A 22368-nucleotide genomic window follows, 5' to 3' on the forward strand; every position below is an offset into this window, starting at 1 on the left:
ACAGTAAATACAAGAGGCCTTCAAAAAGTTCTCTGAAAATAAGTAGCATGAAAAAAATGTGCAAAGGGGTTGACACTGTGGCGTAGTGGTCTAAGCCTCTGGCTGTGGCACCAGCATCCCATGTGGGTGACAGTTTGTGTCCCAGCTGCTCCTCTTCCAAACCAGCTCGCTGCTTATGGCCTGGGAAAGCAGCAGAGGATGACCCAAGTGCTTGGGCCCCTGCACCCACGTCGGAAAACTGGAAGAAATTCCTGGCTCCTGGCTTCAGATCAGCTCAGCTCTGGCCATTGTGGCCATTTAGGGAGTGAGCCAGAGGATGGAAGATTCTCTCTCTCTCTCTCTCTCTCTCTGTGTGTGTGTGTGTGTGTGTGTGTGTGTCTATAACTCTGCTTCTCAAATAAAATTTTAAAAAAGTAACCATGCATGGATTTCAGTAATCTTTTTTTCCACCGACTTTTGGAAGTGCCCCTGTTCTCACATATCAGTCCCCATGCCTTTGGAAAACCACTTGTTCTGAATCTACAGTGCTGCACCTTGAGCAGAGGCTCAGGGCAGGAGGAGGGCCTGCAGGCACAGTCACAGCCTGACCTGTCCATTTATCTCTTAACTGTGGGCATCTGTGGCAATCCCAGACCAGAGGGATTCGCTGCAACTGGAACCACAGACAGTCCTGACCAGTGGTCCCCCACCCAGCTGACCACCAGAGTCCCCTGGAAAGTCCTCACCAGGAGATTCTACTTCAGTGTTCGGGCGCAGCCAATAGTGACCTTATTTGGAAATATTTGCAGATGTAAGCAAGATGAGGTCACACTGGCATAGAGCAGACCCTTAATCCAGTGTGGCCTGTGTCCCTGTCTGAGAGGAAACACCTGAGAGATCATCATGTGACTACAGAGGCAAGGACCGGGGTGACAGGGCCATGGCCAAGGAATGTCAGTAAACAGCAGAAGCCAGCAAGACGCAGGAGGGACCCTCCCCCACCTTCAGGTGTCAGACATGATCCTGCTGACAGCCTGACCTGACAGCATGACTCAGCGCAATCTCATGGCACCAAACCCCCAGCTCTGCTGAGGCAACGCTGTGGCTTCTCATAGCTTCTCCATCAAGGAGGGAGCTACATGGCGCTCTCCTTGGAATTCCCACAGCTGGCGCAGTCCCTGGAAGACAGAAGGTCTCCAAGTGTTTGGAGTAAACAAGTAAAACAAAGGCCAAACTCCTTAACAGAAGGAATCACATCTTTTACCCCCATGAAGAGACTTGACCAATGAGGTGGTGGGTAGACTTGTAGAAGGAACTTAGTCTTTTAAAACAAATGACCAAGAAGCTCAAGCAGTGAGTCTTTTAGCATGGAGCTTGGCACTCAGCAACTGCTTCCTACTTCCGAAGGCAAGAAGGGAAAGTGAGAGACAGAAGCAGGATGATGAGTTCCCCAACTCTGGGTTTAGGGGACGCCTCCCTTCCCTGGTGTATCTACTGGAGGAATGGCCAACGCTGTGAAAGCAGCAGCTGAATTTTAAACAGCCTCAATCACACTGCAAGGGCCTTCACAAGGGAACCAGAAGACTGTTTTCCTAAAATACGTTTCTTTTTTTTTTTCACTCAGAAATCACAAGGCTTCCTAACCCTCCAACAACGTTAGCCACGCAGAGCAGAGAGGTCAGCCTTATGCACGCAGCTCCAGGGACACGTTTCCTGTCCACGTGCAGCATGCATTCCTGACCCCTGCCCTGCAGCCAAAGAGGGACATCAGCTGGGCTCGGGAAATTCAATTTGGGCTGACGGCCGGCGGCATGATAATGACAGGGCGACTGCTCTGACATTTGGAAAGGCAAAGCGGGAGGCGGGCAGTCACAGGGCTTCCCATGCACTTGGCTTAGGAGTGTCTGCAGTTTAGGTCAGTTGGTTTCCACAGTTGGAGAAAAATCCTGAAAACGCAGCCAACTGATTCCCACTGCTGGCTGGGAGGTTACTCGATTCAGCTCCCACTGGCCATGTCCCTGCCTTCCTGGGGGTATCTGGGGTGAAGAAAGGAAAAAGATCATGCTCCTTCTTTATGCTCCTGGACCCGAGCTTTCCTGGGGATGACAACTGCATTGCTGTGGGTTGTGGTTTTATTCATTCCTTCATTCACTCATTCATCCATGTGTTTTAAATAAAAGGCCCCTCCCTCCATGTTCTGACCACATAGAAAGTCTCTGGCACCTGCAGTTCCCCTTCTCTTCTGTTGAACTCACAAGCCATTGCACCTGCCCGCTGCACACCAGGTGGGTTCACAACTGCCACAGTTACAAACACGAAACACTGACACCCTTCTTAGTGTGGGTTAGCAGGGGACAGAGTCACCTGCTTTATATTTCTTCTGTGGCCCTCATGGGGTAGGCACAGCTGGTGTGGGAACTTCTTCGCCTATCAAAGGGTCAGTTGAGATTGACACAGTGTTACTGCAGGACATGCGGACCTGGGTGGCCCCAGGACATCCCACACTGAACCTGGAGGCAGTCCATCGGCATGGACTCTAGACCCAAAGCTCCATGAGGGCAGGCCATATCTACTGCACACACCATTGTGTCCCAAGCATCCTAGCCGGTTCCTGGCACCTACGTAGTAAGCAACTGACCAGCTGTTAGACAAATGGATGAAAGAGTCAATCAGTAAGCAGAGAGGAAAAGTGCTGGCCTCACATTACAGTGAGGAGTGCAGTTCCAGAATCGGACAGGTGTAGGCTGCACTCAAGCTATTCAGCTTACCAGCTACACAACATGTTTTGATGAAGCGTAAGATAAATCCATAAAACTGTCTTTGTCATGTGTACCACTCAAGGAATTTTCATATCCCATGAAATCAGCACCCAGCTCAGGAAACATCAGCAGAACCTCAGAAGCCCGCCTCATCCTCTCCTCACCATTGCCAACTCCCTGTCCATCCTAGGCTCCTCTTTGAATATTATCTTCGCATTGGGGAAAACACCACACTATGCATGAACAGAAGATTTAATAGTAATAACAGTGGGGCAGCAGCAGGAGAAGTAACAAAAGTAGTATTAAAAGTAGAAAAAGGGACCGGCGTTGTGGCATAGCAGGTGGGCATCCCATACAGGCACCAGTACGAGTCCTGGCTGCTCCACTTCTGATCCAGCTCTCTGCTGTGGCCTGGGAAAGCAGTGGAAGATGGCCCACGTGCGTAGGGCCTTGCACCCACATGGGAAACCTGGAATAAGCTCCTGGCTCCTGGCTTCAGATCAGCACAGCTTCAGCTATTGTGGCCACCTGGGGAGTGAACCAGCGGATAGAAGACCTTTCTCTGTGTCTCTGCCTCTCTGTAAGTCTGCTTTCAAATAAATAAATAAAATCTTTTTTTAAAAAAATAGTAGAAACAGCAGAAATTACTAAGAGAAACAACAGTACTAGCAGAAGCAATGGTGGTAGTATTTGTTGAAGCAGCAAAAGTAGTAATAGTGGTAATGTTAATAATAATAGAAGTAGAAGCAGTAATAAACTAGTGGTGGTGGTGGTAACAGCCATCACTTGGGTAGCACTTACCAGCTACCAGATACTGTTCCTGAGTGCTTTACCTAAACTCATCTGACTATGTACACAGGTGTATAAAACAGATTTTGCAAACGAAGAAAATGAGGCAGAGAGGTTACGCAGCTTATCCAAGATCCCCGTAGTATGCAACTGTGGATCCAGGACAGGACCCGAAGCTGACTGGCCACAGAGTCTGTCCTCTCAGGAGCACGCTTTCACTCAACACAGCACCACAAAGATCTCTCCTCTGCTATCTGCTCTTTTCTTCTGTAACGACTCCTGATTTAGTAAACACGTAGTCTGGAAACATAAAGATTACATTTCCGCCTTCTTAGCAGCTAAGTACAGCCACAGGATTTCGTTCTGGTCAACAGAATAGAAGCAGAAACAGCAGGTGCAACTTCCAGGAAACATACTTAAAGGGAGAGGGCTGTCTTTCTTCTTCTCATTCCTTCTTCCTGCAGGTAGATGCCATGGCTGGAGCAGAAACAGCAGGAATGGGACCATAAGCTGATCTTGAGAATGCAGGCCCACGTGGCCGAGAAACAAGAGACAAAAAGCCTGGGCCTCTTCCAGATGGCTGCAGCCGCTCAGCACCCCTTATATGTGAACTTTTAGATACAAGAGAAATATATTTACTGTATTTTTAAAGCCAATGCTTGTGAGATTTTATGTCATTCACAGTAAAATCTAATTCTGGTAATGCATTGAATCCTTGCAATCATAATTAATACAACCTAAAAAGACACTTACAAAATTCATGCCACTTTGTGTTGAACTCTTGACTTTAAAAACAAAGTAAAGCATGACTTTGAGCAACCCTGTAATAGAAACACTATGAAAATAAGCACAGAAATCCTCATTTACCCTGAAGGCTGTAACAGTTCCCATTATGGGTCACCGCATGAGCCTCCGATATTGGACTCCCTGCCTCCAGCCTCTGACCCCTCCCACCCATTGCGGCTATTTTGCTTGCCCAATCATCCTTCGCAACTATTTCCAACCTAAAATAACTGCAATGCTCTAGGGACCTGCTTTATGCAAGTCACTTTACTGTATACCTTCTCCCCTAATCTGCACCAAAAAACCTGAAACACGAATATTCATCATCCCCTTTTCATATATTAGAAAACAGAAGAAACAAGGAGGGCCAGTGACTTGCCTGATACCACAAAGCAAGTCGGTGCCAGGGTCAGGAATCACTCTTCCAGCACCCACACTCTCAATACCACACCAAATGGACTTCTTAGAAACACAAGCCACAGCATTGAACCTTATGTCAGGTCACCTTGACAGCTTCAAGATTCTTGGGCTCTGGAGGTTTTGCTCTGCCTAGTTTTGCATGGCTCTTCCTTGTCCAGTCTAATTTTTAACATCCTCAAACACAAGCCTCCAGCCACTGAGGTCAGGTGCCTTAGATGGCCCATGATATGTCCCTATTCTAGCCCTCAGTATTCCCACCTGCAAAATGGGGGAAAGCACACTTCTACCAAAAAGCAACATGGTACAGCAAATAAAGGGGTCTCAGAGTCAGGAAAAACTGACTTCAAATCCAGCCAGGCAAGGTCATTCTATGCAAAATGAAAGTGGTAGGAGGGCTGGGTGGATTGAATGAAATGTTTCTAAAGTGCCTAATAAGCTTGGACTTCCACTGCACCTGTCATTGGTGCTATTCCTGGCCCCACCACCACCACCACTTTTGTCTCTGAATAAAGGCGACAGCGCATGTGATAGAAAACACTTGGGAAAATCTGCAGCTCTACAAACACCAGCAAGCTCACATCCACTAATATTCATGCTGAGGGTGCCTCAGTCAGACTGTACTGCTTGCATTCCTTCAAACGCTGCCTTTCAATGCCCACAAAGAATCTCTGTGTAGGTCCCAGTCTGGGTTTTCCGGACAGGATGGGCTAGAGACCACTCACCGATTCCATAGTGAATCTCTCGACGAAAAACTGGAGAGCCTGGAGGCTGAAGATCTCATGTCTCAGCCGTCACATCAGAAATGACCTGGATGGGAGGCAGGGAGAAAAGGCGACAAGGGTCATCCAGAGGGACGGGCAGGAGGTGCGAGCCACACGTGATCTCACTCGTGGGCCTGCACCCTCGTTAGCAGCATTCTCACACCACAGCGTGGCTGTCCAGGAATGGGAAGAGGAGCAACCAGGAGGCCCACACGCCTGCTCCCCACCTTGGGGCTGCCATCACCATCGCAGTATCTGTGCAAGGAAGTACTCAGGAGTCCTTCCTGCATCTATTTCAAGCTCTACGTTGGAGAGCAATTTACAAGTCATTAACTTCTCCAGACCTAGGCTTCCACACATGACATTCAAGCGTGCTGATGGGTGCGACCGACAGACAGACACCCGAAGCCGCATGCTCCCGGGAAGGCAGACGTGCTCCCCTGACAAGGGAGACGAGCCCCAGGAAGGAGGCAGACAGAGACGAATGCACCTATTTCAGGACAGCCCCCTCTGATCCTGGGAGAGGAGTTTAATTAATTCATGCATACCAAGGCTTAATTAATTGCCAAGTGCACAGAGCGCAGGAAGTCTGGGAGGTGAGGTGTTACATAAGGGGAGAGCGTCACTATTTGCTGGATGGAGCGGAAGGAGAGGTTAGGGCATGCAAACAGGATGAGCCCAGGAGCCTGCCTGGCCCTTCCCCAGGGATCCTGAGTGCGGAGCAGCACCCCCATCTGGGCCAAACACCTAGACGCATTCTTGACCCCATCATCTTCCTCACCCCCATATCCCGTCCATCCCCAAGTGATGTCTACCTTACTCCCCAGAGATCTCCATCCCATCTCTCTCTGTATCCCCACTGGACCAGCCCAGCACAACACCTCTGTCAATCCGACCTGGGCCACGGCAGCCGCTCCTAACTAATGTCCATCATCACCATCTCTCTTCTGAAATCTGTTCTCCCATGCTGCCCATCTGTCTGTCTGTCTGTCTGTCTCTCCCTCCTCTCTTTCTCTCTCTACCCTGACCCTGCTACCTCTCCCTACCTTTCATTACAGAGAATTCTGTGCAGACACAAAGACATGAACCCCATGGACCCATCACCAGCCCCAGTCACCATCAACCCATAGCCAAGCCTCCCCAATCAATACCTGCATCCTTCCCCTCCCTGTGTTGTGACTGGAAGAAGATTCCAGACATCTTACCATTTCAGTCACAGATATTATCGCATGTGTCCCTTAGATAAGGTCTTTTACTTAAAATATCTGCAAATATTAAAATACAAAAATATAATAAAAAGATGCAGTGTTCTGAAGCATTGGTTTAGAAACCCGGACCCTGGGGCTGGCGCCGTGGCACAGTAGGTTAATCCTCCGCCTGTGGTGCTGGCACACCATATGGGCTCCGGTTCTAGTCCCAGCTGCTCCACTTCCCATCCAGCTCTCTGCTATGGCCTAGGAAAGCAGTAGAAGATGGCTCAAGTCCTTGGGCCTCTGCACCCGTGTGGGAGACCAGGAAGAAGCTCCTGGCTCCTGATCGCACAGCTCTGGCTATTGCAGCCATTTGGGGAGTGAACCAGCGAATGGAAGACCTTTGTCTCTGTCTCTCCCTCTCACTGTCTTTATCTCTACCTCTCAAATAAATAAATAAATAAAATATTAAAAAAAAAAAAAAGAAAGGAACCCGGACCTAAACAAGACTCATGCTTTTTAACTGGTTCCAGGTAAACTTGGTGGTGTCCCCTCCCCCCTCTCCACCACCAGCTTAGCATCCTCCTGTGGCTCTCAGTGCACCAGGAGAGGAAGCTACACTACTTCATGTGGTCTGATTCCTGCCAGCCTCCCAGCCACCGCTGAGGCCACAGTCATTTTTAGATCCTGGATCTGCAGTTCTTCCACCACCATGGGGCTTTGGCCCACACTGTTCCCTCTTTGCCTTGTCAACTCCTGTGTTTCTTTAAATGTTAGATCCTCAGGGAAACTTTCTGCTCCCCCAGACTTTACCATTGCCCTTATCTCAATTTTTAATTATATGAATGCTCCTCAACTTACCAGGGAACCACATCCCCAAAAACCCAATTGAAATAAGTTGAAAATATGGTTGTCAGCCAGCGCCGTGGCTCAATAGGCTAATCCTCCGCCTGCGGCGCTGGCACACCAGGTTCTAGTCCCGGTCGGGGCGCCGGATTCTGTCCCGGTTGCCCCTCTTCCAGGCCAGCTCTCTGCTGTGGCCCGGGAGTACAGTGGAGGATAGCCCAAGTGCTTGGACCCTGCACCCCATGGGAGACCAGGGGAAGTACCTGGCTCCTGCCTTTGGATCAGCGCAGTGCGCCAGCCGCGGCGGCCATTGGAGGGTGAACCAACGGCAAAGGAAGACCTTTCTCTCTGTCTCTCTCTCTCTCTCACTGTCCACTCTGCCTGTCAAAAAAAGAAAAAAAAATTAAAAAAAAAAAGAAAATATGGTTGTCAAACACTGACTTAAATACACCTAGCCGAGTGAAAAACCACAGCTTAGCCTTTCCTATCTTAAAGATGTTCAGAACACTTACGTTAGCCTAAAATCCAAATCACTTAGCATGCCCACCTGTTTTAGGCAAAAATGTCTAACACAGAGCCCATTTTACAATAAACGTGTTGACTATCTCATGTAATTTATTGAATACCGAAAGTGAAAAACAGAATGGCTGTATGGGTACACTTTCATACCATTATAATTCAAAAAATTGTTACATTGAATCGTAACTCAGGGAATGCCTATAAATTCGTTAACATGAACACTGATTGGTATCTGTTGATCTGACTGGATTATATGCTATGTAAGTACAAAAATTAAGCTTGTATTTGCTCATTGGTATATACAATATAAATGCCCTGAATTAACATATTAATAAATATTTGATGAATAACTGATCAAACCACTTTCTTCAAATACAGATGCCAATAGCAATTGACTGAATCTTTCTGAGCCTGGGGTCACGAATTTAAATTAGATGGAGAACTGACAAATTTATCCTAAAACTCCTATGAAAATTCAGTGCACTAAGCATAGCCAAAGAGATCTCGAAAAATAAGAACAATGTTTGGAAGATTCATATTTCCTGACCTCAAAACCTACCACAAAGCTAGTGTAATCAAGACAGGGTGGTGTTGGCAACAGGGTAAACACACGCTCTCCCTGACAATCACAGATCATGCTCTTTCTAGAACGTCATGGACCGCGCTTTACTAAGCACACCCACAGAACGTAAGGGCCTGTTACTTACATAAACAGCCAACGCCTCTCCCGGCCCAGTCCTTGATTCGTGTTTCCTTTGCTTTCCTTGCTTTACCCACATGGGTCAGCTGAGACCGTGCAGATCACTCCTCCCAATTCCTCACTTTCAACATGAATTTGAACTACACATCTCTTCCCTGTCACGTGACTTTGTAATACTTGCCAAATCAATATGTGGTATTGATTTCCCTGCCTCACTGGATTCTGACTTGCTTTAGTCAATGGGATGTGAATGGAAATGACCGGGTGCTGGTCCTGAGACCATCTCTCTTGCACTCCTGGGATGTGCCAGAGAGGACTTGTCTCCCTAGCTCCTATCAGTTGCTTTTTTTCAGTCCAAATCCCAGACAGAAGACACATGCAGCAGATCTGAACCCAACCGTCAGTCCAGCATGAGCCAGCCATGTCAGTCCAGCGTGAGCCAGCCACGTCCAACCCAGATCAGCAAACCACAACTGACCCACAGGTCCCTAAGCATGAGGACAAGCATCTGCTGTCAAGCGAAACACTGTGACACTGAGGTTTTAGTTACTCAGCAAAAGCAGATTAATACACAAAGGCATACTGATTTATGAACACCAAAGACTATCAACTCAAGTTAGAAGAAAACCAAAGCCATGCACACAGGTAGCACACAAGAATGATGGTCTCAGCACAGCCTCTCCTGCAGAATAGCCACCAACCTGGTGCCCAATTTGACACTCATGATCATTCTGCAAGGAAGATTTGGGGCCAGTTTCAGAGATGAGAAAGGCAGAGGTCAACAATATGAAATAATGAGTCCAAGACAGTGATCGGCAGAACTGCCATCCTGACCCCGGTTGTCTAACTCAAAAACCTGAAGCCAAGCATAAAAAGGTCTCACAGACGTGGTCACATGAGTCTATGGTCCAGCAACCCCCCTCCACCTGTGTCCCCTTCCTTTCCTGGGTCTTCGTGGAGGCTGCTGGAGACCGGGGGAAACGTCACCGAGCTGTAATCCCAGCCATGCGCACAAGCAGAGCCTCACCCCCAGGGGTGAGCTTCTTTGTCTCTCCAGTCCCTTGTTGGTGAGACGAGGCTGCCAGTCCTAGCCTGACCTCTGTCACTAGAAATGGAGGATGAGACAGCTGTGTAAGGTGTGACAGCAAAGTCACACCTGGCTGCCACAATCTGAATCATCTGAATTAGGTCTGCATCTTCGTGCATACCATCTCTCCCACAGGGATATGGGCTAAACACTTAGGTCAACACCCATTGATGCTTTGAGACTGATTTTCCCCTCTCCATCCCTTTCATTTGAAAAGCAACCAGTTAGAGAGACAGAGACAGAGACAGAGGGAGATCTTCCATCTGCTGATTCACAAAGCTGGGCCAGGCTGAAGCCAGGAGCCTAGAACCCAATCTAGGTGTCCCACATGGACAGCAGGGATCCAAGTACATAAGCCATCATTGCTGTCTCCCAGAGTGCACATTAGGAGGAAGCTGGAATTGTTATCAAAGGCAGGATTCAAACCCAGGCAGTCTAACAGCTGCACCAAACACCTACCCTTGATTTTCTTTCAAAAAGAGATTATTTCTTTCCAGTTATGAGAGTAACCCAGGAGCATCAGGAAACATAAAACTAAAATCATTTATTATTTCCACAGCTAAAGGTAAATACTGTTCAAATTTTGAGGCCATTCACTTGCTGGGACAGGTTTCAAAAGGGGTAGAAGAAACAATGCATTTTAACTGACATGATTTTCTTAGAACCAGGGAGCTCCAATAAGTGGGAAAAAAATTCCATTCTGTACTCATTCACTCCAAGAATTCCTCTGTTGCACTGACCATGTGCCTGGGGCTGTTCCTGCCTCCCAAAGGCAGAGCCAAGAACGAAAGAAAATTCTTGACCTCAAGGAACTAACATTCAATGACTCATTATTTTTAAAAATTTACTAAGTTTGGAGCACCCACTATTCACTGGGAACTAGACGGTGAAGACGATGACAACGATGATGATGATGATGATAAAGAGCAGCCTTGCTAGATCTTGTACCCCAACAGCCCTAGAACAAATTTATCTGGGTTACAAACCCAGATTATGACTCTCTGGTGAGTTATCCATCTGCACACACTTCAGTTTTCCACCATTAAAACCAGGATAAAGTACCTTCCTCAAACAGTCCCTGGGAGAATGAACAAGGAAACATGTTTAAAGCACTAAGCAAAATGCTGGCTCCCAGTCACAGACGAATGCAAGGGAACCAGTAGTATGGGCAGTGATGATATTGCCTCACTTAATCCTCTCCCGCATCCCACATGAAGCAGAAACTCAGAGGTTAAGGAGCTTACACAAGTTACCAGGTGGACACATGAGGCTCAGTCCCTCCAGGGACCTTCTCAAAAGACGGTGGGGAATTGTCCCACCGAGAGGAAAGGGAGTCAGGACGTTCCACCAACTTGTATCCTTCACTGACCAAGCACAGCCAACAGCCGGTCTCAGACAGAAATGCGGCAAGCACCCGGGGGCTCTGAGACACAGGCAGGGAGCCTCCGCGGCTGTGGGCAAGCGCTCAATAAATATCCATCAAAGGAGCGATCGAGACAAGTGCTCTTCTCCACAGCCTGTCATTTCCCGCTGCCACCAGTGCCGGAAGATTTAAAGCAGCTACCTGCAAGCGCGAAGCAGAACTCATCACCTTCGAGCGTCGCATCTGTTACCACCCACACGCCTTTCGGCTTTTCTGCTGACATCCTGCCCCGTGACTTACAGGATGTCAGTGGGGCCAGCAAGTCCTGATGCCATGCAGGACTGAGACACAAATCACTTCACCACTCTCCTCACCAATGTGCTGGCTCTGCTTTTTGTTTAAGATTTATTTATTTTTTAATTTTATTTATTTATTTGAGAGGTAGAGTTACAGAGAGAGGGAGAGACAGGGAGAAAAGTCTTCCTTCCGCTGGTTCACTCCCCAAATGGCCGCAAAGGCTGGAGCTGGGTCAATCTGAAGCCAGGAGCCAGGAGCCTTTTCTGGGTCTCCCAGGCGGACACAGGGGCCCAAATACTTGGGCCATCTTCCACTGCCTTCCCAGGCCATAGCAGAGAGCTGGATCAGAAGTGGAGCAGCTGGGACCAGAACTGGCACCCATATGGGATGCCATCACCACAGGCAAAGCTCTGGCTACCTATGTATTTACCTATTACCACAGCTCCAGCCCCTATTTATTTATTTTGAAAGTCAGAGTTAGAGAAAGGGAGAGAGCAAGAGAGAAAGAGAATCTTCCACCTGCTGGTTCACTCCCTAGATGGCTGCAATGGCCAAGGCTGGGCCAGGCTGAAGCCAGGAGATAGGAGCTTCGGCTAGGTCTCCCATGTGGGTAGCAGAGATCCAGACACTTGGGCCATTTCCCACTGTTCCCAAGCCATACGCAGGAAGCTGGATCGGAAGTGGAGTAGCTGGGACATGAACTGGTGCTTGAATGCAGGCGGCAGCTTTAACTGCTCTGCCACAACGCCAGCTCTCTCTATATATCTGTATCTATCAGGTGCTGGATTTTGTTCAAGAGAAGTGACTTCACAGATGTTGGAATCTGTACCCTTTTATGGAGGATGTTGTGAACTCCAGTCATCTGCAGCTAGCCACAGCATGGACCACTGCTAGCTACAGAGTGGACCCTGACATTGCAGCAAACTCTTTTCCTAATCACTGAGGCAATTCTTTCCCATTCTGTGGAAGCCACACTTATAAAATCAGGGACCTAAAAAAATCAGTCCAAGAGATTTTTATTGCACTTTTCTTTTTCATGTTAGAAGCCCAATATATCCAGTCCCAGCTGAAATCCCACCTCTTCCTGGAAGTTTTCTCCATCTTCCTCAGCCCAAACGACCCATCCATTTCTGAACTCTGACAGCACAACAGTAAAAACAGCAATATCCTACAAGCTCTGTGATGACTAATTCTGTGTGTCAACTAGACTGGGCTAAGGGACACCCAGAGCGATGGTGAGATATGACTTCTGGGTGTGCCTGTGAGGGTGTTTCTGGGAGGCATTACATTTGAATCTGTGCACTGAATAAAGTAGACAGCCCTTCTCAATGTGAATGGGCATCATCCAATCCACGGAAGACCCAGAAAAAAACAAAAAGGCTGGAGCCAGCATTGTGGTGCAGGGGGTTAAAGCCACCACCTGCAATACCAGCATCCCATATGAGCACCAATTTGAGTCTCAAGCACTCCATTTCCTAATGTACCTGGGAAATCAGCAGAAGATGGCCCAAGGGTTTGGGCCCCCAAACCCACGTGGGAGACCCAGACGGAGCTCCTGGCTCCTGGTTTCATCCTGGCCCAGCCCCACTGCATGGCCATTTGGGGAGTAAACTAGAAGATGGACGATACCACCTCCGTGTGTGTGTGTGTGTGTGTGTGTGTGTGTGTCTCCCTCTCTCCTTGTTAACTTGCTTTTCAAATATATAAATATTTCTTTTAAAAAGGCAGAGGAACGACTGTTGAGGAACAGTTTTTGTGTGTGTGTGCAAATTATTGAACCCTTTACTTGGTATAGAGTTGGTCTTCTGTGTGTATAAAGTTAATTGAAAATGGATCTTAGTGGAGAATAGGCCTGGGAATGGGAGAGGGAGGAGGAGGAAGAGTGGGAGGGCGGGTATGGTGAGAAGAATCATTATATTCCTAAAGTTGTACTTATGAAATGCATGAAGTTTGTATTCCTTAAATAAAAGGTTTCTTTAGGGAAAAAAAAGGCAGAGGAAGTGAATTGCTTACTGCTGGGGTTGGGCTATCCTCCTGCTCTTGGACATAAGACCTCGGTGCTCCTGGTCCCTGGGCCTTAGGACCTGGAATGAATTTTACTCCACTGGCTTTGCTGGTCTCCAGCTTAAAAACAGCAGAACACAGGATCTCAACCTCCACAATCAATCCCAGTTACTACAGGAATGGGCTAGTTCTTAAAATAGGCTTCCTCTTCATGATACCCAGTTGGTTCCGTTTCTCTGGGGAGCCCCTCTGTAGGCAGATGCATTATCTCATTTAATCCTCACAACTGTGCAAGAACTGTGATTGAATGCTACAGGTAAGGAAACCGAGGCTCGCACAAGTTAGGAAACATCTCCCAAGTCACACAGCTGGCTGGAGGTAACACATTCAGAATTCAAACCTGGAACAGTTTGATTTCAACACTCAGGCCCTGACCTGCTGTGTGGAGAAGGCAGGATGCAGCATCTGAACACATCCCATGCTGCATTCTTCTCTGATGGCTGCACGTAGGTACATCAAAACTCTTCTGTGGCCACTCTTGAACCGCAAAGGCTGAGAGCATCAGAGCTGGTCACAGGGATTTTGCACCAATCAATAGGTCCCTCGGGGGGGTCAGCACTGTGGCATAGTGGGTAAGGCCACCACCCGCAATGCCAGCATCTGTCGCTCCCCCTCTTCGTGGAGGAACGACACAGGACCCTGCGCTGTTCTTTCGTCTGCTCGGCCCTCCCCGGGTTTGCTGCTGGTTCTTCCCGGGTTGGCTACTATCCCTTCCACCTCCGTGGAAGGGCAGTTCCCCCTGGCCACATTCCCCACTTCCGCAGGGGAGCGGCACACTGCCGGCCGGCTCTCTGGGGGCTGCACGGGTGTTCCTTCAGCTAGATGTTCCCCTTAGATGTTCCTGGTGCATGCCGTCTCTCTCCTCCTTTATAGTCCTCCTCCGCCAATCCTAACTCGGCTGCCCACACGCCGAGTACGCTGCTCTCCTCCAATCAATAGCAAGTCCTACAGTTTATTAGTTGAACTGGAGGCAGCTGTGCGGAAGCTGTTTACTTCTCTCCCAGCGCCATATTGTGGGAGAGCAGATGCATAGAATAAGTCTTAATTCCAGTAACTCAGTCTAGTCCGGTTGCTCCCCACAAGCATCCCACGTCGGCAATAGTTTGTGTCCTGGCTGTTCTACTTCTGACCTGGCTCCCTGCTAATGGCCTGAGAAAAGCAGCGGAAGATGGCCCAAGCGCTTGGGCTCCTGCTACCTACATGGGAGACCTGGAAGAAGCTCCTAGCTCCTGGTTTCAGCCTGGCCCAGCCCTGGCAGTTGCAGCCATTTGCAGAGGGAATCAGTGGATGAACGATCTCTCTGTCTCTCCCTCTCGCTCTGTAACTCTGACTTTCAAAATAAGTAAATAAATCTTAAAAAAAAAAAAAAAAAAAAAGGTCCCTCAGTTCCCAAATCCACTAGCAAGCAACAAGTCTTGCCTCTTGCCCTGCCCTGAGTTAGGCATCTGTGACCTCTGGCCAGGTAACTTTGGACATCAGTGTTTTCTCTTAATCCGTCTTCTCCGCCCATCATGCAAGTGTTTGGGAGACCCCTCTCCCCTGGATCCTATTGAATAAGGCAGAGGATAAAAGCAAGGCCCTGCAGAAGCCCACCCCAAAAAGAAAGCCAAGAAGGGCTGGGTGCTCCCCCTAAGGATGAAGCCCCACCTGGGCCCCATCCCCCTGCCTTCCTCACTGGCTAGATGACAATAAAGATGGTTTGGGTCTCTCCTCTGCAGAGAAGTCATTGGGAAGAAGCCATGATCCAACAGCCCAGACCACTATCTTCTGATTATCAATTCATGACAACTATGACTATCCATCTTACATCCACCTCCCTGAGTGAGCCAGGCACTGAGCCAGGCAGTGAGAAAGCTCAGCTGAGTAAGCCCAGGTCACTGCCCACTGGGAGCTCAGGGCATAGCGGGGACCAGAGACAGCCACAGAAACAAAGACAGGATGAACACAATGTCACAGGATCTGCCTCACCATTATTAAGTGCCTGCTGCATGCCCTTTTCCATTGGCAAGTTTCCCATGAGAATCATTTGGAGAGAAATGCATCCATTCCTTAATTAATTTATTGGAAAAAAAACACTGATTAAGCTAAATGTCAAAGACATAATGGTCTCTGCTTAAGGTATCAGACCTTAATCAAATAAACTTTCAGAGACAAGAACAAGGCAAAGTGCTCATGCCATAGAAACCTCAGACTACAGGTGATTAGTAAATTCTCAGCATTCAAGAACATGGATGCTGAAAAGGTCTTGGAAACTCAAGAAGAGAGCAGTCAAGCAGCCCTGAGAGGCTTGAGCCAGGTGGCGGGCTTCGCTCCCCCAGGGACCAGGCACTGCTCAGTCTGTGCCACAAGATTAGCCCTGGGAGGAACTGCAAGCGTGCAAGGTCAAAATGCCCAGGGTTGGTTGTGCTGTCCGTTGTTTCAACAGCAAGATCAAGGTCCTTTCAAACAAGCGCATGTTCCCACTGTGGACTGAGCCATTTGCGCAGCTGCTCCTCTGAGCTCAGGAATCCTAACCCTGGCTCTGCCACTTCATAGCTGCGTGATCTTCAGCAACCAAAGTTCCCTCCTGGGAGCCTGTGTCTTCTGCATGGTGGGTGGGGGTGGCAGCAGACTAGGACAGTGTCTGTGCACACTGCATGATGCTCACGCATCACTAAAGACTGGGTGTACCTTGCAGTAACAGAGACCTGCCAGGGCTGGTGCTTTGGCACAGCAAGCTAAGCCGTGGCCTGCAGCGCCAGCATCCTCTATGGGCACTTGTTCGAGTCCCAGCTGCTCCACTTCCCATCCAGCTCCCTGCTGATGCACCTGTGAAAGCACTTGAGGCTGGCCCAAATGTGTTGGTGCTTGGGTTCCTGCACCTACAGGGAGACCCAGATGAAGCTCCTGGCTCCTGGCTTCAGCTTGACCCAGCCCTGGCTGTTGCAGCCATTTGGGGAGTGAACCAGTGGATGGAAGATCTCTCTCTCCCCCTCTCTCTCTCTCTCTAACTCTAACTCTTTCAAATAATAAATAAATAAATCTTTAAAAAGAAGAAGAAGAAGACCTGCCCCTCTGTGCTCACAAGTCTTCTGTTGGCAAACCAAGAGCAGCCTGTTAGTGCCAGGGCAACAAGGCTCCAAGGTGCAGCCCTCAGAAAAGAATGGGTGGAGAAACTGGGGAACAATACTCCTGGCCCTTCAGCAGTGATAACAGAGAGGCCCCCAAAGGAATGAAACCCCAGACGCATCTCAACCTCACTGCCTGCCTCCTCTGCCTCGCGTCCTTCCTCCTCCACCTGTGTCCCCTTCATCACCTCCCAAATAAACTACTCACGCACAAATACTGTCTCAGCATTGGGTTCTGGGGGAACAGGAACGACAGGACGGTTAATGAAATGTTGCTGGGAGGAGAAAAGGGGTTATAGAGAGGATGAGAAGAGACAGGACAGTGCAGAGGAGAGAACAACGGTCACCATTGTGACATCCACAAGTTAGAAAGAACACATGCACCCTAACTCTAACCTTAACCTTAACCCTAACCCTAACCCTAACCCTAACCCTAACCCTAACCTGACCTGCAGCTTCTCAGCAAGGCCAGCACCCTGGATGTGCTCCCTGGGGCAGGTCCTCCTGTTGGTGTCTCCTGACCACTGCCCCAGTGACCGCCAATGAGGACACAACGGAGGCCTGGAAGTCACCTTCCAGGAGCACTGTCCTAGCCTTTACTGTGTCCCAGGAGGAGGGAAGCAGAATGGACAGGGGCGTGCTCCCCCTGCAGGAAGTCCCCACTGTTGAGTGCTCCCCTGGGCACCACGCAGCCGTGCATGAGTCTCGGCCACGTTGCCACGTTCAGTCATGCTGAATCAGCAGCTGGCCCAGGGCAGCGAGAAGCACAGCTATTACTGCCATCCCATGACCGAGGTGATGACAGCTCTGATTCACAATGTGAAGACAAACAAGGCCAGAACACACTCACAGCTGGGCCGTCCACCAGACACCACACACGCAACCACTTCTCTAATCCTCACAGCAACAGCAATGCAAGGAGACAGGCTCTGCTAGTGCTCCATTTTACAGAGGAGGAAACTGAGGCTAATACATGGTAAGCATCTTGCTAAGATGCTCAAAAGTGGAACCTACACCTGCTGATTACAAAGACTTTTCTTTCCTTTAAATCGCACCAGCTTTTCAGCAGAGGCAGCCTCAGGAGGGAGGTCTCTGCCAAGTGTACCCAAACCCCCAGTGTTGGAACTCAAAAGAGAACTCGAACAAGCTCAGAAGAGCAGCCTCACTCCAGCTCCTCCCTAACTCCCAGGAGTGCGTCCAATCGGCACCAACCATCCTGCAACCCAAGCTGACAACATTAGTCATCACCTTGCTTCCTCCCTCTGACAGCCACATTTCCAGTCCAGCATTTCTGAAACAGAACGTCTTCTATCAGTGAAACTGGCTGCGGCACAGCTTGTTTTCTCTCCCAGCGCTGTTATGATATCAATAATGCATCTGATCATCAAAGGCATCTCAGAAGGAAAAGAAAGCAAGCACACGAGCACCCAAGAAATGTTCACAGCTCAGTAGCTAAAGCCCAGAGCAGCCTTTAGAACGCCATCAGTCAGAGAAGTGAGGGCCTTCCGATCTCCCAAAGAATCCATCAAAGCACACTTACCCCTGCACAAGGTCTCCCCCTCCCCACCCCACCACCCATTTGTCTGCAGCTCAGAAATCCCAGGCTTGGGGTCCCTGCACACAAGTACTTCCGGTAAGCAAACAATGTCAAGTCCTCCTTTGTAAGTCCATGGATGACAACATCTAAAGAGAGTCTACTATACTATAAAACTAACAAATATGTATTTGACTATACGCCAATTCACTTATTCCTTCATTCATTCCTATAAGAGAACAACAAATGCCTACTGGGTGCCAATCCAAGTTGGGCAGTGTCTTGTACTCAAAGGCTGACCAGTTGCCAGTACCTGCAAAAACAGAAGTTGCTGCAAAGTAGAGAAATAAGGCAGGGGCCGGTGCTGTGGCATAGTGGGAAAAGCCACCGCCTGCAATGCTGGCATCCCATATGGGTGCTGGTTAAAGTCCTGGCTGCTCCACTTCTGATCCAGCTCTCTGCTGTGGTCTGGGAAAGCAGTAGAAGATGGCCCAAGTCCTTGGGCCCCTGCACCCATGTGAGCGACCTGGGGGAAGCCCCTGGCTCCGGCCATTGCGGCCAGTTGGGGAGTGAAACAGCAGATGAAAGACCTTTCTCTCTCTCTCTCTCTCTCTCTGCCTCTCCTTCTCTCTTTGTGTAACTCTGACTTTCAAGTAAATAAATAAATCTTTAAAAGAGAGAGAGAGAGAGAAATAATGCAGAGAATGGAATAAAGCAGTGTCTGGTTTTGAGGATGAAAGGGAGGATCTCAGACAGAAAAGGCAGAGGGAAGTCTAAGTGGGTATTAACAGTAAGTTCAAAGTCAGAGCCTGAGAAGACTCTCCAGTGGACAATCCTCTGCTGGCCCCTCTGCCACATCTGAGGCACAGCAATGATACCTCTCGAACTGAAAGGTGAGAAACCTGAGTTGCTTCATGCCACGGTCTGTGCTTCCACCTAAAACCTCGTGTCCAGTTTGGTGCAATGGTTAAGGCACTGCTTTAGGACACCGGCAGCCCATGTCATCTGGGTCCCTGGGTTTGAGAGCTGGCTCCACTTCCTGATTCCAGGTTCTCACTAATGTACCCCGGAAGCAGCAGATTGTAGCCCAAGTGGTTGGGTTTCTGCCTCCTACACGGGAGACCAACACTGAGTTCCCAGCTCCTGGCTCTGGCCTAGCCTAGCCCTGGCTATTGTGGGCCTTAGGGGGACTGAACCAGCAAGTGGGAGATCTCTCTCTCTCTCTCTGTCTACCTTTCAAATAAAATAAACACATAATTTTAGAAGAAAAATTTAAATAAATACCTGCAGATAGAAGACATTCTCAGAATTAGATTAAAAAACAAACAAGGGGAACATCAGGGTAAGCAGCTGCTTAGGATGCCAGCATGCATTTCAGAACACCACCTGCATCCTGGCTGCTCCCCTCCTGATCCAGTTTCCTGCTAACGTGCCTGGGAAGGCAGCAGAAGATGGTCCAAGTACTTGGGTCCCTGCCAACAACATGAGAGACCCAGCTGGAATTCCTGGCTCCGGGCTTCACCAAGGCAATCTGGGGAGTGAACCAAGGGATGAAGGATCTCTTTGTCTCTTTCTCTCTGTGTCATCTGCCTTTCAAATAAATAAAATAAATCTTTAAAACAAAATCTTCTACATGAATTGTCAAAATGGGAAACTGAAGATGCCATGTCACCTATGGGGTGATTTCAATCCTCAGCCTCCTTTCTCGAAATCCACCTCTCTTTCTTGTAAACGACTCTCCCTGTCCACCTAGAAGGATCAGCCAGTTGCTACAAAACAACATTTCTCCAGGGTCAGATTCTTTCCTTTCAATGAGGTCTACACAGTTTATTTGAACAGCTGCTTGTCTCTCAAGTGCAGCAAGGCAGGGCCCCTGGGCAGGACGCTAAGGCCAGAGGGAGATGCCCCACGCCCTTCAGCATCACCTCTGCCCGAGGACAGGTTGCTGACTTCAAGGTGCCACTCCAATGGAAGGCTCTAGAAGAATCACCCAGGCAGACAGAAAAGGCAGCCCATGTGCTTTCTGGCTCTGCAGAGAAGGAGGTGACAAGACCCAACAGTTGGCACACAGCCTGCCCAGGACATATCTGGTGACAGAGGGAGTGGGACACCTCACCAAACACGCTCGTGCCAAGATTTTCCAGGCGTATGTTTATTTCTCAGTGCCCAGCCACCAACCGACCAACCCATGTCCTCTGCCCTGGACTCTCAGCAAGCCCTAGGTTGGCAACTGTCTCCAATGACTGCACACCTCCCTCCAGGCCTGCCAGGAGCCAAGTTCCCCTAACATCAGTCCAGGCTTCCCATCTTCCCTACCACATTGGCCCTGAACAACCAAGAACTACAAGGAACTGGTCTGAGGTGCATGCAAGGGTCCCAAAGCTGCAACAGACAGAGCCCCAGTCACCTGCTACGGCTGCCACTGACGCAAGGTACATGGCTGCTCGAAGCCTGAAGTGCTGCAGTGGTAAAGGGAGATCCTAATGCCCACATGTCACAGTCACTGGAAGTTTCATGGGAGCCCAAAGACAAAGCAGAAAGAGCACACAGTCCTCCCGTTCTGGCATCATGGTGGCCTGACCTGATGGGGTCCTTCCCCCTTCTGTGATAAGACACACGAATCTCAAAGGACCATAACCCACATGGGACAAACCATAATCTAAAGGGGAGAAACAATGGGGGAGGTGATGCTGTATCAGAATCAAAGGTCACAGATCCATGAACACATGAATACACACACACAGCTCCTTAGATACACATCCGTACACACATGCATAGACACACACACACAGCTCCCTGGACACACACCCATGCAGACATGCATCAACACACCCACAGACCCCTGGACACACATCCATGCACACATGCATACACACAGACACACAACCCCCTGGATACACATCCATGCATACACACACAGACACACAGCCCCCTGGACACACATACATGCACACACAGACACACAGCCCCTTGAACACACATCCATGTACACAAGCATATACACACACAGGCACACAGCTCCCTGGACACACATCCATGCACACATGCATACACACACAGACACACAGTTCCCTAGATATACATCTACACACACATGCATTTACACACTAAGCTCCCTGGACACACATCTATGCACACATGCATACACACACACTGACACACAGCTCCCTAAACACACATACACACATGCATACACACATAGACACACAGCTCCCTAAACACACATACACACATGCATATACACACTCAGCTCCCTGAACACACATCTATGCACACATGCATACACACACACTGACACACAGCTCTCTGGACAAACATCCATACACACACAGACACACAGCCCCCTGGACAAACATCCATGCACACATGCATACACACACAGAGACATGCATGTAGAGTAGCACAGACAGACACACACATGCAGAAGTGCAACAGACATGCAGCAGCAGCAGGTCCATTCTCCATGGGCCAGTGGGAGAGATGCTGGGTGGTTCCCAGATGCCCTTCCGGGGGCCCTGACTAAGGACTTCATGTGCTGGGTTGCGACATTCCAGTGTCAGCCTGTTTCCTCTGTGGAAACCATTTTCTTGGCTCATCCTGACACAGGGGTGCAGGCAGACAGAGCAGGCAACCCTCACAGTACATGGACTGCCGTGACAAGGAGTCATCTGGCTGATGCTGGCAGGATGGCCCAAGTTTGCAGAAGTCACCCCTGGGTCTATCTCAGAGACAGCCCAGCAAATACAGGCCTAAGAAATAAAGCGGGAAGGGAGATGTATGGGCTGACCAAACCGACAAGTCCAGGAAGGATGGAACTTCAAGGCCAAAGGGTGGGCTGGCGCTGCATTCCTAGAGCCAGCATTTTCAGGCAGACAGCAGGGCCCCCTGGCCTGCAGGCTGATGTGCACACCCCTTCGTCAATCCCTGCTGAAGGAAGTCCTCTCTGCTAATGATTCCAGAAAGTCTCCGGACTGCTCTGCCTTGTGTCCAGTCTCGAGCCTCCTCTACGACCGGGCTGTGCTACTCGACTGGCTGAGTTCTGTCCATGTGCCCAGATGGCCCGAGCTGAGTCAGCTCTACAGCACCCACAGACAGAAGGCAAAGGGAACCCGTGCCCAGGAAACTAGGGAAGGAGGTGCAGGCAGCTGCACGAGAACCCTATTTTGTCCT

At 49.3% G+C, this 22368-nt stretch overlaps 1 protein-coding gene across 5 annotated transcripts in view; it reads right to left on the bottom strand.

Moving 5' to 3' along the window:
* ASAP1 (ArfGAP with SH3 domain, ankyrin repeat and PH domain 1) overlaps positions 1 to 22368 on the bottom strand; it is a 379170-nt gene that overhangs the window by 329263 nt on the left and 27539 nt on the right. For 3 of the 5 annotated variants that reach the window (XM_051844826.3, XM_051844821.3, XM_089335708.1), the window contains exon 2: positions 5453 to 5537. In XM_051844826.3, the coding sequence (XP_051700786.1) occupies positions 5453 to 5511 (59 nt within the window). In that variant the 5' untranslated portion in view covers positions 5512 to 5537. Of the gene's footprint in view, positions 1 to 5452; positions 5538 to 7790; positions 7909 to 22368 lie in introns of those variants that run through there. The other 2 variants (XM_089335707.1, XM_070075498.2) reach the window with 2 other exon arrangements.

This window comes from Oryctolagus cuniculus, chromosome 6, assembly GCF_051225735.1.
Source record: "Oryctolagus cuniculus isolate XC-2025 breed Fujian yellow rabbit chromosome 6, ASM5122573v1, whole genome shotgun sequence".
NCBI lineage: Eukaryota > Metazoa > Chordata > Mammalia > Lagomorpha > Leporidae > Oryctolagus > Oryctolagus cuniculus.